The sequence below is a fragment of the Mauremys mutica genome, chromosome 24, assembly GCF_020497125.1.
Source record: "Mauremys mutica isolate MM-2020 ecotype Southern chromosome 24, ASM2049712v1, whole genome shotgun sequence".
Taxonomy (NCBI): domain Eukaryota; kingdom Metazoa; phylum Chordata; order Testudines; family Geoemydidae; genus Mauremys; species Mauremys mutica.
In genome coordinates this window covers 12,685,101-12,701,847 of record NC_059095.1, presented here as the reverse complement: position 1 = coordinate 12,701,847, position 16,747 = coordinate 12,685,101, and the positions used below count along the sequence as shown (strand labels likewise).

General features: G+C 43.9%; 1 protein-coding gene across 6 annotated transcripts in view; it reads right to left on the bottom strand.

The window, feature by feature from the left end:
- The window catches only part of FZR1 (fizzy and cell division cycle 20 related 1), a 38,205-nt gene that overhangs the window by 14,145 nt on the left and 7,313 nt on the right, over positions 1-16,747 (bottom strand). For 3 of the 6 annotated variants that reach the window (XM_044998659.1, XM_044998663.1, XM_044998664.1), the window contains exons 2-6: positions 7,587-7,729; positions 3,388-3,513; positions 3,014-3,077; positions 2,605-2,732; positions 1,614-1,696 (exon numbers count right to left, since the gene is read on the bottom strand). In XM_044998659.1, the coding sequence (XP_044854594.1) occupies positions 1,614-1,696; positions 2,605-2,732; positions 3,014-3,077; positions 3,388-3,513; positions 7,587-7,655 (470 nt within the window). In that variant the 5' untranslated portion in view covers positions 7,656-7,729. Of the gene's footprint in view, positions 1-1,613; positions 1,697-2,604; positions 2,733-3,013; positions 3,078-3,387; positions 3,514-7,586; positions 7,733-16,747 lie in introns of all 6 variants that reach the window. The other 3 variants (XM_044998658.1, XM_044998662.1, XM_044998660.1) reach the window with 1 other exon arrangement.

The following is a 16,747-nucleotide window of genomic DNA, read 5'->3' as shown; positions in this document are numbered from 1 at the left end:
CAGGCTCCTTCCCAGCAATTTACTTCCCTCTCCCTTAGCTCCTCCGTTATCCCTAACTCCCCATAGCCTTTGCCCTGCTTCGGAGGGGTGCGGGAAATACGGTTCTGTATTGTCGTTGAAATGAATTCCTACTCAGAGTTCTGTAGTAATACGCCTAGTAAGGAATCTATTTGTCAAAAAACATTTCCTGACTCTCTTTTGTTGTCCGTATTGTTACCCACATACTTGCTGACAGGTATTTTGAAATAAATGACCAAAAATAATTGAAACTGGTGTGATTATATTGTGTTATTTTGACAAATAAAATATGCAGAATTTTAAAATATTGTGTGAATAATTTTTAATTTTGGGGAGCAGAATTCCCCCAGGAGCAATATCTGTATGTATAATGATCTTTTACCCATAGCAACTCTGTCTCTTCTTTTTTTAAATAAAACTTAAATTAATGAATGAGAATTGGCTGTAAGAATGTATTTAGGTAAGAAGTATTAATTCACCCGGTGGGTAACGTGTCTGGTTTCTTGGGATTGGCAGAACTTTATACATAGTGAATAAGATTTTAAGTAACCCTCCCTATATTAGATTTGGCTGTCCAGGGGGGAGCCCAGGGCTGGATTGCTTAAGGGGAACTGTGTTTTACCTTCTGGGTAACCAGTGTGGTATTACAGAAGCTGTTTTGTTACTGGCTTGGAGAAACGAATTATAAGAATAAACCATCAGTTTTGGGGATTGTCTGCCCCATCCTTTGCAGTTTGCTCTGACTGAGTGATCTCCGTGGCCCCTCCAGCGACCACAGTAACATGCCCAAAAAGGGGAGGCCACTTAACACTCCTGATATGAACAACTTCTGGTTAATAGCAACATTTTGCTGGGAACCAATCCCATCTCATTAGACTACAATGTTAATTGGATTCAGATATTAACAGGCATGCTGCTTTTTGACAGCCTTTTGACATGCTTTTCCGGCTGCAGCCCTGCAAACCTGCCTGCTGTTTGGGAGGAGGATGCCGGGCTTTTCATGAGAGCAGGAGCTTGGGGGTCCCAAGGGGCTGCATGGTATCACGGTGCTCTCCAGGCTGTGCCCTGCCCTGGTACCAGAGGCCCAGGCTTGGCACGTCCCAGTGCTTCCTTCCCTGACTATAGCCCTGCAAACCTGCCTTCAGGGATGTGGCAGGGAAGAGAGCACTGAGACAGGCCGAGCATCAGCCACAGGCAGGTTTCGAGAGCTGCGGCATGGGAATGCATATCCCAGTGCTGGCTAGAGCCTCACAAACCTCCCCGCCAATTCCCTGCCCACAGCCTCCTCTCCCAGCTGCCAGCACTGCCTTCCCTGGCTGCAGCCCTGCAAACCTGCCTTTCACTTACCGGCAGCCTCTGGATAATAACAGCAGTTGTTAGCAACCTCTCGGTTCCCAGCAAGTGGAATCTACTGTATTTCTAGGATTGTTTGCACAGAGACAAGATCCTTGCTCCTTAGGTGTCTGACTACTCCTGCTGCCTGCTTCCCCTCCTGAAATCCCATAGCTGTACAGCAACCAATTATAACTCTAGTCAGAGAGCTCCTGAAAACCCCAGCCCCCATTTTTTCCCCACCCATAGGTAGCCAGCATTACCTTTTGTTGCTGACAGGTGACAGGGAATATGGGGAGACCTCATTGCCATCATCTGGACTGGAGCGTTTGGTGCTGAGTGAGTACTGCACAAAGAAGAAAGCATTGGATACAAAAACCCCACACAGTACAGGTCCTGACGTGCCAGAGGTTTACAAGATCACCTACAATGTAATTAATTAACATACATTACCTAGTCACAGGTCCCTCCAAAACCCTGCATTGTGGTGGCCCCACTGTTTTACTTTCTATCCTCTTCAGTCCCTTCCCTGAAAGATTCCTTTAAATCTTGCTCTACAGCAGGGGTCGGCAACCTTTCAGAAGCGGTGTGCCGAGTCCTCTTTTATTCACTCTAAATTAAGGATTACGTGTGCCAGTAACACATTTTAATGTTTTTAGAAGGTCTCTTTCTACAAGTCTATAATATAGATAACTAAACTATTGTTGTATGTAAAGTAAATAAGGTTTTAAAATTTTTTAAGAAGCTTCATTTAAAATTAAATTAAAATGCAGAGCCCTCCGGACTGGTGGCCAGGACCCAGGCAGTGTGAGTGCCACTGAAAATCAGCTAATGTGCCGCCTTCGGCACCCGTGCCATAGGTTGCCTACCCCTGCTCTACAGCAATACTGAGAAACTAATTTCTGTTGAATCTCAAAACCTCTCCTTCATTTAGGGAACACACCAAGGCCATGTGTTAACTTGCCCACATCCTTTCCAAAACAATTTTTCAAACCCTCCGTCATAACTCAGGAAAGAAGAATTTCTGCAGCAAGCAGCAGTTCCTCATGCTCTCTGTGGAGTCAGTGGACAGTGTCCACTGGATTTTGTCACTAACACAACCCACCCCAGTCATTCCATACTATTGATGACTCACTTTAAACCTTGGCTAGACTTCTTAATATAGCTACTACACTATGCACCGGCTGCCATATTTGAGGAGTGTCCAACTCTCGCATAAGCAATGCGGACCGATGCACTGCTAGCTAAGCTTACCGTGAAGAGGCTCTTCTTCTCCGGCGTGGATGGCTGCAGTCTCCTGTCCTCTGTCTGCGGGTCCTGCACTTTCTCAATCCCTGCTCCCAGCAGTTCGTTCTTTAGCAAGGCTGAGTAAGCAAGGCCATCTGTGCAAACATACAAACGAGCTCTTGAGCAGAGTGTCCTACGCTAGTGGTTCTCAACCGGGGTATGCAGTGGCCTTGCAGGGGGTACGTCAACGCATCTGAATGGGCTCTGGAGACCAAGGTATCATATTCCCTGTGATGGGGCCTCCCGGTCAGGGCTGTGGCCCAGTTGCTAGGGCAGCAAGCGAGATGCTTGCACTGCTGTTGCCCATGTTATATTTGACTTCAGTGTCAAATCAAAAGCTAGACACGAAGGAACAAGTGGTACAAAACACATCTACCTTTGCCATTGTCTGAGGTAGCATCCTTTGCTTTTCTGTTTTGACTTGGTGACTTTTCGTTTTCCTAGAGGGGGGGAAATATATGCTAACAAAACACTCCAGTCACTGCAAACAAAGTTCTCCCCCCCCAGTAATGGGAAAAGCACCACCACCTTCAAAAATCTGCAGCAATCGATTGTGATGCTGAGGCATCAAAGAGTGAAGCAGCAAAAGAGATGGAGGGCAGAAGGTGAAGCAGTGGGGAAGGGAAGGTAATACTCTGCTAGTCCTCTGAAGTAGTTTTCCTGCCAAACAAACTTCTTTAACTCCATGCAAATGCCCCCATCCTGCTAAGAAAAATACCTTGTGCTGTGTAACTCGGGGGTAATACTCACATTTATTCTGTGAAAGTTAATGCTCCAGTTGGCCCCAGCTCTTGAGGGAATGAAACGGTCTCCATGTTTACTGGGGGAGGACATTGGAGAGTTGGAAGGTGTCAGTGTTCGTCTCATCTCAACTACCTGAAGTTTAAAAAGTTACATATGGAGAAACACTGCAAGAACCAGGCAGGAAAAATGTTGGCTCACAGTGGGCTCTGAAAGGCAGACTCCAGAAATCTGCTTTCATTAGGGCCAAAGAAACCTGGAATGACAGAACACATGGTTTGTCACTTACAAGCCTAGTAAGCACTCCTTCCACAGGCACGATTCCCACTGACGAGTGCTAACAGGAGCACTTAAAGAACCTGTCTCTCCACATGCTCCCTCTCAACAGTGGAGACCAGCTGGTATGCTCTTGCCAATGGTCCCAAGGTTTGAAATCTGGGCAGCTGGAGGCAGGGCACTGTGAGGTATTGGCATGACTGGAATCCCTTCCCCTATTGGTCTGATTCAGGCCTCACGTAAACATACCTTATAAGAATATCTCTCACACAAAAAGGTAGCAGGCAGTCAGCCCGATCTTTTTTCTGTCCTTCCAGAATGAGAGGGCATTGACCCCTGAGAGTCCCACACAGGGAGATCTCAGTACCTTGCTCCTCCCTAAGCCTTTTGGTTAGAGTGATCTCTGCCATACCCAGGCTGCTGCCGTAAGCACGCCAAGGGCCCACCGCGGCATACGAACAGGAGTAGGTGTGTGCACATTGAAGACAGCAAATTTTATTAAGGTCAGATAAATACAGCAATGCTTCCAAGTCCTCTTGGCACACCTATGGGAGCAGAGTCATGGCTGCCGTGTTGTGTGGGAAAACGTCACCTTAACACTACTTCCTAGTTTTCTAACATTTGTTTGTTTTCTCCATAATGCTAATGTTCTTGTAGGGGGTACATAAAAGGGACCTCCTTTATATTTCTTGGTTTTGCTAGAGATATCATGTGTAACCCAGAAGTATCCCTTCAATGTGCATGTCATTTAAATACAACATTGAACCTAAATCAATTACATCAAGTAGAATCTCTGCAGGACTACAGGTAAGTGTGTATTTTAAGATCTTAGTAATGGCAAAAGGTATTACGGAGTTCGTAGCAGATATGCACCGGAACTAATATACGAATCCTCCTGTGGGAGTTTTATTTCAGTTAAAAGCCATTTACGTGCATCATGTCAGCTGAGGACGCGTTCCAAGACTCAGTAAGATATGGAGATCAGAGATCACAGTCTTTAGACTATTTACACACACTACCTAAGGCAAAGAAAGCAAGAACAGTGAAATACCAACATAAGTGGATGACATAGATTAGACCAGGGATCGGCAACCTTTAGCACGTGGCTCACCAGGGTAAGCACCCTGGCAGGCTGGGCCAGTCTGTTTACCTGCCGCGTCAGCAGGTTCGGCCAATCGTGGCTCCCAATGGCCGTGGTTAGCCACTCCAGGTCAATGGGGGCTGCGCGAAGCAGCGCGGGACGAGGGATGTGCTGGCCACTGCTTCCTGCGGCCCCCATTGGCCTGGAGCGGTGAACCGCACCCAGTGGGAGCCACGATCGGCTGAACCTGTGGACGCGACAGACAAACAAACCGGCCCGGCCCGCCAGGGTGCTTACCCTGGCAAGCCGCATGCCAAAGGTTGCCGATCCCTGGATTAGACTGTATCACAGGCTTGTAACAATTTGAAGGCCTATCCAAGTAGAGACAGAGGCTGCAATTTGGGGCCATGTCACAGCATACAAGGACCTTAACACACTAGGGGCTAGCTGGAGGACAATTCTCTCAGCACAAGTGTTGTGTAAGGAAGCTTCAGGCCTCACTAGAAGACCCACCACAGGAGGCAGTATTGCCAACCCCAACTGTCCAAAAGTCATGAGACTGGTTTAGAAATCTGATCAAATTAAAATTTGTGGTTCTGGGTGCACTTGAGACACGTGTTCAAGCTTTTCTCTGCAAACATGAGCGTGAGAAACTTACTTTTTAAAAACATGAGCCAAGATTAATGTAATCACTTGTCTCCAGGAGCAGGGGTGTTAAATAACACACCAAATATCACAAGTGTCACACTAAAATTACAAGAACTGGCAATACTGGGCACCATGGCATAGCACGATGGCCATTCAGGGTGGCACCAGAGCCTACAGTGCCCCTTGGGTCCAGCTGCTGAGCCTAACTTACCCTAGCTGCCATTTTAGGCCCCAGAGGCACCCCAAATCTGGGAGGCACAAAGGTGCATTAAAGTCACCTTTGGCCCCCTTCCACTGGAATGCGATGTCTCTCCCAAAGGATTTCAGAAGAATATTTTACTTGCCGCACCAATTTATTAGAATTGTTTGTGGGGGTCAGCAAACATTTGGACCAGGGTGAACCAATGGATATAGTGAACTTGGACTTTCAGAACGCCTTTGACGAGGTCCCTCACCAAAAGCTCTTAAGCAAAGTAAGCTGTCATGGGATAAGAGGGAAGGTCCCCTCATGGCTCAGTAACTGGTTAAAATATAGGAAATGGAGGGTAGGAATAAATGGTCACTTTTCAGAGTGGAGAGAGGTAAACAGAGGGGTCTCCCAAGGAACTGTATTGGGATCAGTGCTGTTCACCATATTCATAAATGATCTTAGCAGAACAGTGAGGTGGCGAAGTTTTCAGATTATACAAATTACACAAGATTGTAATTCTTCACAGTTTTCTTTGGATTTAACTAAGGGATCTCACTAAACTGGGTGATGGGGCAACAAAATGGCAGATGAAATTCAATGTCGATAAATGAGAAGCAATGCACACTGGAAAACATAATCCCAACTATACATACAAAACGCTGGGGTCTAAATTAGCTGTTACCAATCAAGAAAGATCTTGGAGTAATCAAATCATTGATAGTTCTCTGAAAACACCTGCTCAGTTTGCAGTCAAAAAAAGATAATGTTGAGAAATATTTAGGAAAGGGATTGATAATATCATAATGCAACTATATATATATCCATGGTATGCCCACACCTTGAATACCGAGTGTAGCTCTAGTTGGCCTAGCTCAAAGATATATTACAATTGGAAAACGTACAGAGAAAAGCAATAAAAATGATTAAGGATATGGATCAGCTTCCATCTGAGGAGAGACTAAGAAGACTGGGACTGTTCATCTTAGAAAAGATGACTAAAGAGGGATAGGATAGAGGTCTATAAAATCATGAATGGTGTGGAGAAAGTGAATAAGGAAGCGCTATTTACCCCTTGACATAACTCAAGAACTAGGGGTCGCCTGACAAAAAATTAATAGGCAGCAGGTTTTTTGTTAAAAAGGGAATTACTTCACATAACACAGTTAACGTGTGGAAGCCATTGTCACGAGATGTTGTGAAGCCCAAAACTATAACTGGGTTCAATTACATACGTTGATGGAAGACAGCCAAGCTGGTCAGGGATGCAACCCTAATAGCCAAGAATGGACCTATGTTCTACATGGCCTTAAGCCTCTGACTGCCAGATACTGAGACTAGATGACCGGGGATGGATCACTCGATAATTGCCCTGTTCGGATTATTCCCTCTGAAGCATCTGGCCTTAGCCAGCATCAGAAGACAGGATACCGGGCTAGAGGGACCACTGGTCTGACCAAGTATGGCCATTATTATGCTCTTATGATGTAAAACACCACAGAAAAGCTGGAAGATCTGTGTGTGTCTAAAGTCCACCTATCGTATACCCCCAGCATTCAGAAGATTAGCTAGCTTAAAAAAATTTAACTGTCTATATTCCAGTAGTACCTAATGAGATTATATAGTTTCCTGATGTCAAGTACTGAATAATAAAGATGTTATAACCCCCTGGGGCTTCTGAGTATTACATACATACAGACAGAGATTTAACCAATTTTAGCTGAGAAAACTGGCCAAGTTAAGAAGTTGTTTGACTAACTGTTTCCCAGGACAATTCAGAAACTTAGACAGTAGAGCATTCCAGTCAAAGGTTTGGTTTAATTTATAACTAAAGGCCTGCATGCTATTAAGTAGCTCATATAGGAAGCTAGATAGCCTGTCTGAAGGACAGTAGAGAAAGCACATTACAGCTCACAGAATAAAGTCTGTTCTTTGCTGGGGGATGTGGGAGGGGCAGTGGCACCTGGATAAGTCACTAGGAGAATCATTAGGCACAGTGGAAATGTGCTGACTTACACAAGGCATCGTGTTTTCATTCTGGATGTTGATCTGGCGCAGGAGACGTCTCTCATAATCCTGGTCCATGGTGGAAAGGGCGGGGGCTGGGGAGTCTAACAGTCCCAGGACCTTCTATTCATGAAGTCTAGCCAGTAACCAGTCTGCTGCAACAAAACAGGAAGAAAGTCAACAAATGGTGCATAGTCCCATATACAAACCCACTGCCACCACCAAATTTCATTTCTATACCACTGCCCACGGGAGATGCTCAAAGCACTTTACAGACATTAATTAATTAAGCCACCCAACCAGCATGAGAAGCACATCAAATTTCTGCCACAATCTGTGAAGGGAAGCACAGAGAGGTTAAGTAAGTAGCAGGATCACAAATGGAAGCTAGAAGTCCCAACTCAAATCTTGTGCTTCAAGACACAAGACCATTTTGCCTCTCTGTCGCACAGTATTCAGAATTTCAATTGGTAAAGCATAGCACAGAATCAGTGCATTGGCTGGTTAGGAATTTTATTTAAGTTAATGTTTAAAATTAAATATACACAAGTTAAGAGGGAAGGTACTGTACATCTGGAGTCAGGCTTGAGTTATGAGGGATTATAGGTATCGGTTACAAAAATCATGAGATACATACATATCACATAACCAGCATAGACCCAGATTGGGGTGTGGGAGTTTTTAAAGCCTCAGTGGATAAGTGGGCTCGGGTACGCCACCCACAGAATTACATTACACAACTCTATTACCCTCATGGCTGCTGCTGATAGCACCCAGCTCTACAATTCTGGGTGGATGGTTGGTCCTAGTCTCCACTGAGACCTGGTTTATGCTTAAAAATTAGATCTACCTAGCTATGTTGTTCAGTGCTGTGAAAAATTTCACCCCCTGAAAACCACAGTTAGGTTAACCTTATCCCCAGTATAGACACAGCTAGGTCAGTGGAATAACTTCTCAGTCGATCTAGCTACCGCCTCTCAGAGAAATGGATTAAACTATATTGATGGAAAAACCTCAGCTGTCAATGAGGAAGTATCTACACTACAGTGCTACAGCTGTAGCTGCAGTAGAGAGGAGCCATGCCCTGACTATCTTTCAGTCATAAAATCCAGGAGGATGTGATTTCACAACAGATATTCATTTACATTTGGTTGGTAAGAGTTTAATTGAATGAGTCATACAAAATTAAACATTATCTTTCAAGTTCTATTCTCAGTCTTACAGCTTTTCACCTACTTACAGAACTTATACCTTTAGATTACCAGATCACACTTATCATCTGTTTTTAAACAGAACTCCCTTTTCTTTCAGGCATGAGAAAGGACAACTAAAGACATCATTCATCTGACAAACTTTTCTCATCTACTGCATTGTCACACTAATGTAGCTTCCTAAACGGACCAGTGAATAAAGGATGCATTTTAGGACTCTGTGGCTACAATATACAGAAAATGGCAACAGCAGTTTGTTGGGAATATACAGGGTGTCTCATTTTCGGTTAAATCCTGTGTGACGTTATGAGTCTGATCTAATATCTCATAGAAGGATGACAGGGTCAGAAAGAGTTAATTAACTCACAGACTAACCTGACCCATGGCCAAACTTTAGGAACTGGTTAGGCAGATATGTAAATGAATAGGTTTCAGAGTAGGGGGAAGGAATAGCTCAGTGGTTTGAGCATTGGCCTGCTAAACCCAGGGTTGTGAGTTCAATCCTTGAGGGGGCCATTTAGGGATCTGGGGCAAAAATCTATCTGGGGATTGGCCCTGCTTTGAGCAGGGGGTTGACTACATGACCTCCTGAGGTCCCTTCCAACCTTGATATTCTATGATAAAGCCCTGTTAGTCTGTATCGGCAAAGAACTGGAGTACTTGTGGCACCTTAGAGACTAACAAATTTATTTCAGCATGAGCTTTTGTGGGCTACAGCCCACTTCTTCGGATGCATAGAATGGAACACACAAACAGAAGATATTTATACATATTTATCTTTGGTCTGTGTGTTCCATTCTATGCATCCGAAGAAGTGGGCTGTAGCCTACAAAAGCTTATGCTGAAATAAATTTGGTCTCTAAGGTGCCACAAGTACTCCTGTTCTTTATGTAAATGAATAGAGCTTTGAAATGCAAGTCTGCATTGTCAGAGGTAGAAGGATAGGTGTTTGCTCAGGTCTTGTGATGTAGGGAAACAAGTCTTGTCTATTGCTATAGCTTTAATTCAAAGATCAAAAAAGGATTAACAACATTTAGGAAGATACTTGAGTGAAATAGTATTATTGTCTATGCGTCTCTTTGAAGGTTGTGGTAACCTGTATCTGAACTGTTTAATGGATAAGTTACCCTGTGCTAATTGCCAGGATGTTTGGGAGAAGGAGTTAAGCCTATTGTTTTCTCAGGCCAAAAGGCTGCTGGAAACGTGTAAGAACCCTGGGACATGATCCTACTTCATCTCAGATCTGCTTTGGGTTTCAAGAGGGGGAAACCTTAAGCCAAAAGGATTGAGATCCCCAGTCATTGACTGGAGTCACCCTGAACATGGACATTGGACTATAACCTATGGACTGTTTCTAAAAGGACTTTTGGCAACTACAAGCTCACCTCTACTATGTATTTGAACCTCAAGAATTGAATTTAAGTCTGTATATTGATCTTTTAACCAACACGCTCTCTCTTTTCTTTTTTAATAAATTTTAGTTTAGTTAATAAGAATTGACTATAAGCGTATGTTTTGGGCAAGATCTAAGTTATAATTGAATCTGGGTGTGTGGCTGATCCTTTGGGATTGGAAGAACCTTTTCTTTTATATGATGAGATAAGATTTTCAGTAATCATCATCATATGTTTGACAGGTGTGTCTGGACAGAGGCCTGAGGCTGGGCACTTTAAGGGAACTGCGTTGTTTGGACTTCTAAGTAACCAGTGAGGTACTATAGAAGCTGTTTTGTGCTGGCTTGGTAAATCTAAGTATTGGAATATCCACCAGCGTTTGGGTTTGTCTGCCCCGTTCTGTTTGCAGTTCACCCTAATTGAGTGACCTTAGCTGGCTCCCATGGGCAGCACCGTCACATCCTGACCAAAGCAAAAACTGGTAATCCTGTTTGTACATGATATACACTGACAAAGCTCATCACATGCAGATTTTGAGATGTTGACATTTTGCAGAAAACATGATTTCAGTTAATCACTGAAAGATGAAAGTTTTCATTTGGGAATGTTAACACACTTACTATCCTTTGCTTAAAACAGACCAGAAAACACCGCTAGATTGGCGTCAAGTGAATGTAATATAAATGAGAAGGGTTTATATTCTCAGACCAATGTTTCCTCATGCATGTGCATCAATATGGTTAATTTAAACTTTAAACCAATCACTGCTGTTGAAATGAGCGATGTCCCAATTTACAGTGCTCAACTTGTAACACATATAAACAAACGCTATTCAAGGGAAGATATTTTTGATCATGGATACATCTCGTTTATTTCTCAAAACAAGTCAGTTTGCCTAACAGAACACACCAAAACCTTTAAACATATAGCCGGATTTTTGAGTTCGCTCAACACTCAGCAGCATGTATTGTAACTCTCTGAGCACATAACTAAGCATTGCATTAGATTCATAACATTATAGTAATCTTTCATTTCAAGATTGTGTGATCCCGGAAACTAAGGCCAGAAAACATTATCCTCGTAAAATGTATTGCTACTTTCAGTAGCAATAAGAAGTTTGTGTATTTCTTTTTAAACCTTCCAGAAATTTAAGGAATTTTTATTTTAGTAAAACCAGGTAAAATGGTACATTGTTCTCATGGCAGCAACTTGGGGCTGAACTCTTGAAAATATGGCCCTCAGGACCTGATTCAAAACCCTCTGAAGTCAGTGGAAAGACTCCCAACTGACTTCACAAAACTTTGGAAGAGGCCCTAACTTTTTGCAAAATTAAGAGTCACTAACAACTTCTGAAAGCTTTAAAAAAAATAAAACCCCAACATCTTACTGCTACTGAAGTACCAACATGTCACTGGGATAGCCATGTGACACCCATGACAGTCACTAGTGTCAAAACCAGAATTTCAGGAAAACCATTCACTTTTCACACTACTTAGTAGGAGATCATCTGTATATGTATCAATAAAATGACAGCGTAATCCAGCATAAGAACACTCCATCTACTTTGAATCATGCTACTAAAACTGTGCAGTATTTTAATGCAAATCACTGTTACACACAAGATTTGTCAGTTGTATAACAAGTTAAAGACAAAAAGTAAACTTAAGTTTGCAAGACCTCAGTGAAGAAGTTCACAAACTTAAGGTTGTGTGACAACAGTACCCCAGCCACACTTTGTATCATGTATAACAAAAAGTAGCTTTAACACATTTAACAAGGAAAGGAGAAGAGAAAATACTGCACAGGAGCATCAGGGCAAAAAGTGCTAATGGTGCTCAGTCAGCTATATAACTTTCCAGCTTGTATGTGTTTGAAACCAAACCTATACCATTCTTTTAACACTAGATGTTTGCATTTAATTGTCTAGAATTTTTTTTAATTATAAAGAGAACAATAACTAGAGGTAGACTGCTTGTGCAGTTTATGAATTCCACTGGCTTTGATATTCCTACTGTCAAGTATAGCATAAATATAACCTATGTTTGGAACTTACATAAACGGTTTAGCACCCATTTTAAAAGGATCACCGCCAACTTCTATATGAATGAAATGGGTAGGCAGGGTTTGTTAAAGCCAAATGTTCAACTCTCTTGCCCTGCTGGTGTGATCAGGGTCAAGAGAGTTCAACTGTGGTTGAGGGGGTGGAGAAACCTGTGTCTGATACCCAGTGTCAACATGGCTAAAGAGTTACTCCTGAGGGAATTCTGCACCAAAAAAATCAAAAATTCTAAACAATATTTTAAAATTCTACAAGTTTTATTTGGCAGTAAATAAATGCAGAGGCTCCAGCATGCCAGTGGGGAGCACAGGCCACTTTATCATGCACAAAAGTGGGATGCACAAAAGTGGGAGATCTCCCTGCGGCCCCTCCACCCTGGGACACAGACTCAGTGGTGAGGCTGCACTCAACCCTGACACAGCACAAGGCCTGGGCCTGCCCCAGAAACACCCTGGGGCCCTGCCCCTCTGTACCAGGCACACCAGGTGTGGGGCAAGCAGACTCAACCAGGCAGGATCCAAGTGTGAGGGGTCTAGGTGTAGGGGGATCTGGATGCACAGAGGCTTGTTGGGCAGGGGGTTCCAAGTGAAGGTGGTTGGGGCTCAGCTGAGGGGTCTGGGTGCAGCTAGTTGGGGGTCAGTGGCATGGGGGTCTGTAGGTGGGGGCTGAGGATGGGGCATCAAGGTAGCGGTTTGAGTGCAGGAAGTGGGAGGTGGTCTGGGTGCAGGAAGTGGGAGGCCAGAGGAAGGGGAGCCTGGGTGCAGCAGGGCTCCAGATGCAGGGGTTGAGCTTCACTGGCTGGGGTTCAGGTGTAGAGGGCTAGGGGAGTTCTGGATGTACCGGGTGAGGCTTGGCAGGGGTGTCTAGGTATGGGAGGTCCGGATGCACGGGGGGCTAGGTGGATGGGGGAGCAGCTCCCCATACAGTGACCCCTCCCTCCCCCCACAGCTGAGGAGTGATAGGGACAGGAAACGGGAGGATCTGAGCTTCCTGCAGCTGGTGGAGGTTTCTGGGGTGGATCTGACATAGCCCCAGCAACGTCTTACAGGAGAAGAGAAAGTCTCATCCTCTCCTGCCTCCAGCCTAGATGGGACTAGCAGGTGATCTTGGCTCAGTGTAGGAGCCACATGGTGATTTACCTCTCCGCTGGATGCTCTGGGTGCCTTTAACAAACAATGTACCTGCACTGCTTGGGAGTGGTGCGTGACTGCTCTTGCAGCTTCCCTTTGCTTCCATCAGAAAGTCATTTTTCTGCAGGGAAGCAAAGAAATCTGCAGGGGACATGAATTCTGCACACATGCAGCAGCACAGAATTCCCCCAGGAGTAAAGAGTCCAGGGTAGATATAGCCCACGTGTCAGGATACATATTCCACAAGGCAGCAAGGCATGTACAGTAGATACGAATACCAGAGTTACGAACTAAACTAGTCAACCACACATCCCATTTGGAACCGCAAGTACACAATCAGACAGCAGGAGAGAGAGGGAGGGGGCGGGGGGAAGTAAATACAGTACTGTGTTAAAAGTAAGCTACTAAAAATATAAAGGGAAAGCAGCATTTTTCTTCTGCATAGTAAAGTTTAAAAGCTGTATTAAGTCAATGTTCAGTTGTAAACTTTTGAAAAAACAACCATAATGTTTTGTTCAGAATTACGAACACCTTGGGAATGGAGGTTGTTCATAACGCTGAAGTTCTACTGTAATTAGAACAGCATTCAAACAAAATGTAGTTATTTTGTCAACTAGTTAAACTGGCATTCAGAATACCATTGGAAAAAAGTTTTAAATGCATGGATATTCTTTTTCTTGATCTAGAATTTAAGTGATCTTCATACTAATGAAAAAGGATCATAATTCAATGTCTTTGACTATAGAAATTATTACATATTTCTTGCGGAAGAAAGTTAAGATGAAATTGCAGTCAGATTTTAAGTTAAGAAAGAGCCTTCTCAAATAGTTGAAGCTGTCTGTTTTAACTCCAGTTTATGCTTTTTTTTTGCCACTAGAGAAAAAAAAAGTTATAATAATGCCACCAGTGAATGTAATACTTATTTTTCATATGCAGCGCCGGTCAACCTGGGTACAAGTTAACAGTTGCTTAATTAGTAAAAATAAATACTCCAGCCCATTAGAGTATACACCAACATGCACTGTTCTTCAGATTATAATTTTCAAGAGAAGCATGTTTTGCAGTTTACATCCTAAGAATTTTTATAGCAAAATCAAGTTTAAAACAGAGCTTTTTTAAAAGTTCAACAAAATCAGAAAAGCTGCTCTCAGCTTGGATTAGTGTGTTTAATTTTATTCAAGATTTATACTAAAATATTAGAAAGAAATTCAAAATATCATCTGAAGCTCTCAAAGAACTTTACAACAAAATAGGATTCCCATATTTTACTGAGAAGAAAACTGAGTAAGAAAGAGGTTAAGTGATTTGCCCAAGGTCACGCACAGCAGAGTTCAACTCAAGTCTCCAGGCTCCCAATCCCATGTTTTAAATCACTAGACAATGCTACCTACAATCAAGACTATGACCAGACAACAAAATGAAAGAAGGTGTAGCAAGGTAACTGGAATAAATAGGCTAAACTGCATACGTCAGTAAGAGTGGTGGTAGATTGTATAAGGTCATTATTGACTCCTGTCTCTTATATTTTTAGAAACTGGACATAAAAAGTCAGCAGAGGCTAAATACAACCAACAAGATCTCAACCAGTGAGTGATGTAATAAAATATTATTAATAATAAAAGGTACAAAATTATGTTTAACTGAAAACTGGCTCCATATTGTTTAAACCAAGTTTTATAAGAAAAGAGAAATTCTGCTAATAAAATATATTGGATTTACACTAGTCAATGGAGATATTCTTTTATCATTCGGTCTTAAATCTGAAATTGGCTCATTACACTTATGTGTCTTAATAATTGATACTCTAAAGCAGTGGTTTTAAAACTTTTTTTCTGGGGACCCAGTTGAAGAAAATTGTTGATACCTGCGACTCAGTAGAGCTGGGGATGAGGGGTTCAGGGTGTGAGAGGGGGCTCTGGGCTGTGGCCAGGGATGAGGGGTTTGGGGAGCAGGAGGGGCTCAGTGTTTGGGGTGCAGGAAGGGGTTCCAGGTTTGCGGGGCTCAGGGTTGAGGCAGGGGATCAGGGCGCAGATTTAACTCTGGCGGCTCCTGGTCAGTGGCGCAGCCGGGGTGCAGAGGCAGGCTTCCCGCCTGTCCTGGCACCCAGACCGCGCTGCGCCCTGGAAGTGGTGAGAAGCAGGTCCAGCTCCTGGGCAGAGGTGCACAAGCAGCTTCACGTGACTCTCGCCCACAGGCCGCATGACCCCCCTGCCTAGAAGCTGGACCTGCTGCTGGCTGCTTTCAGAGCGCAGCACAGTGGCGGAACAGGTACGCTCTAGCCTGCCTTAGCTGGGCAGCACCTCCAACAGGACGTTTAACGTCTGACATGCCGCGACCCAACCCGAAGTTTGAAAAATGCTGCTCTAAAGAAATACCCAGGCTTCAGCATAAATTAAACGATCTATAACAGCATATTTGAAGAGAGAAGTAACAACAAGCATCAGCCACGCGTGCCATCAGCTACCATCCTGGATGCCTCCCAACCAGGGCACAGCACAGAGACAGCTCTAGTGATGCAGAAGAGACAGCCTTCTTATGGCCATGGGCACAGGCAATATCTCCATGCCCACAGTGCTGGACCTCTCTGTAGCCTCTGACACACTGCACCAAAAGGTACGGCTAACCCACCTACAGAACACAACAGGAGTAGGTGATCCTGCACTACCATGACTCCAATCATCACTCTCCAGCAGAGCGCAGCATGGATAGGTAACTGCTCCTCCTCTCCAGAGGCCCTCACCTGCAGAGTCCCAGAAGTAGAGCCTTGCAATGGATACAAAATTTGTATCCGGATCCAATCTGCGATCTGCAAACATGGTACACGGATATAAAGTGGATATCTGCAGATTTGCAGGGCTCTACACACAAGATCCACGACACCCCCTCTCCTCTTACTGAGAAGAGATAGCGAGATGCTGTGGGCTCAGCTGTCAACAGAACGCAGATGACACAACTACACATCTCATTCTCAGCTGATGAATGAACCACCACTAAAACATCACAGTGCCTACGAGAAGTCAGCTCTTACATCATGAGCTGCTGGCTCAAGCTGAGCTCAGCAAAGATCAAAGCAATGCTGGTCTGAAAGGGGAAACACCTTGAAGAACTAGCCAAGCGTCTTCACTTTCCGTTGAAGTCTCACAGCCCCCATTCATCAAAGTGGCAGAGCCTCAGGGTCCTGTCTGACTCCTCACTAAGCTCAGCTAAGTAGCATCACTACCTACAAATGCCTCTCCACCCATGTCATAAGTAAATGCAGCCAGACTGGTAAGTCCTATAAAAGAGATACAATATGAGCAATGCCAATCCAAGCATCTCTTGTGCTGCTCCAGCACTGTCCCTCTATAGTGCAGTTTCTATGTCCCTTCAATCCTTG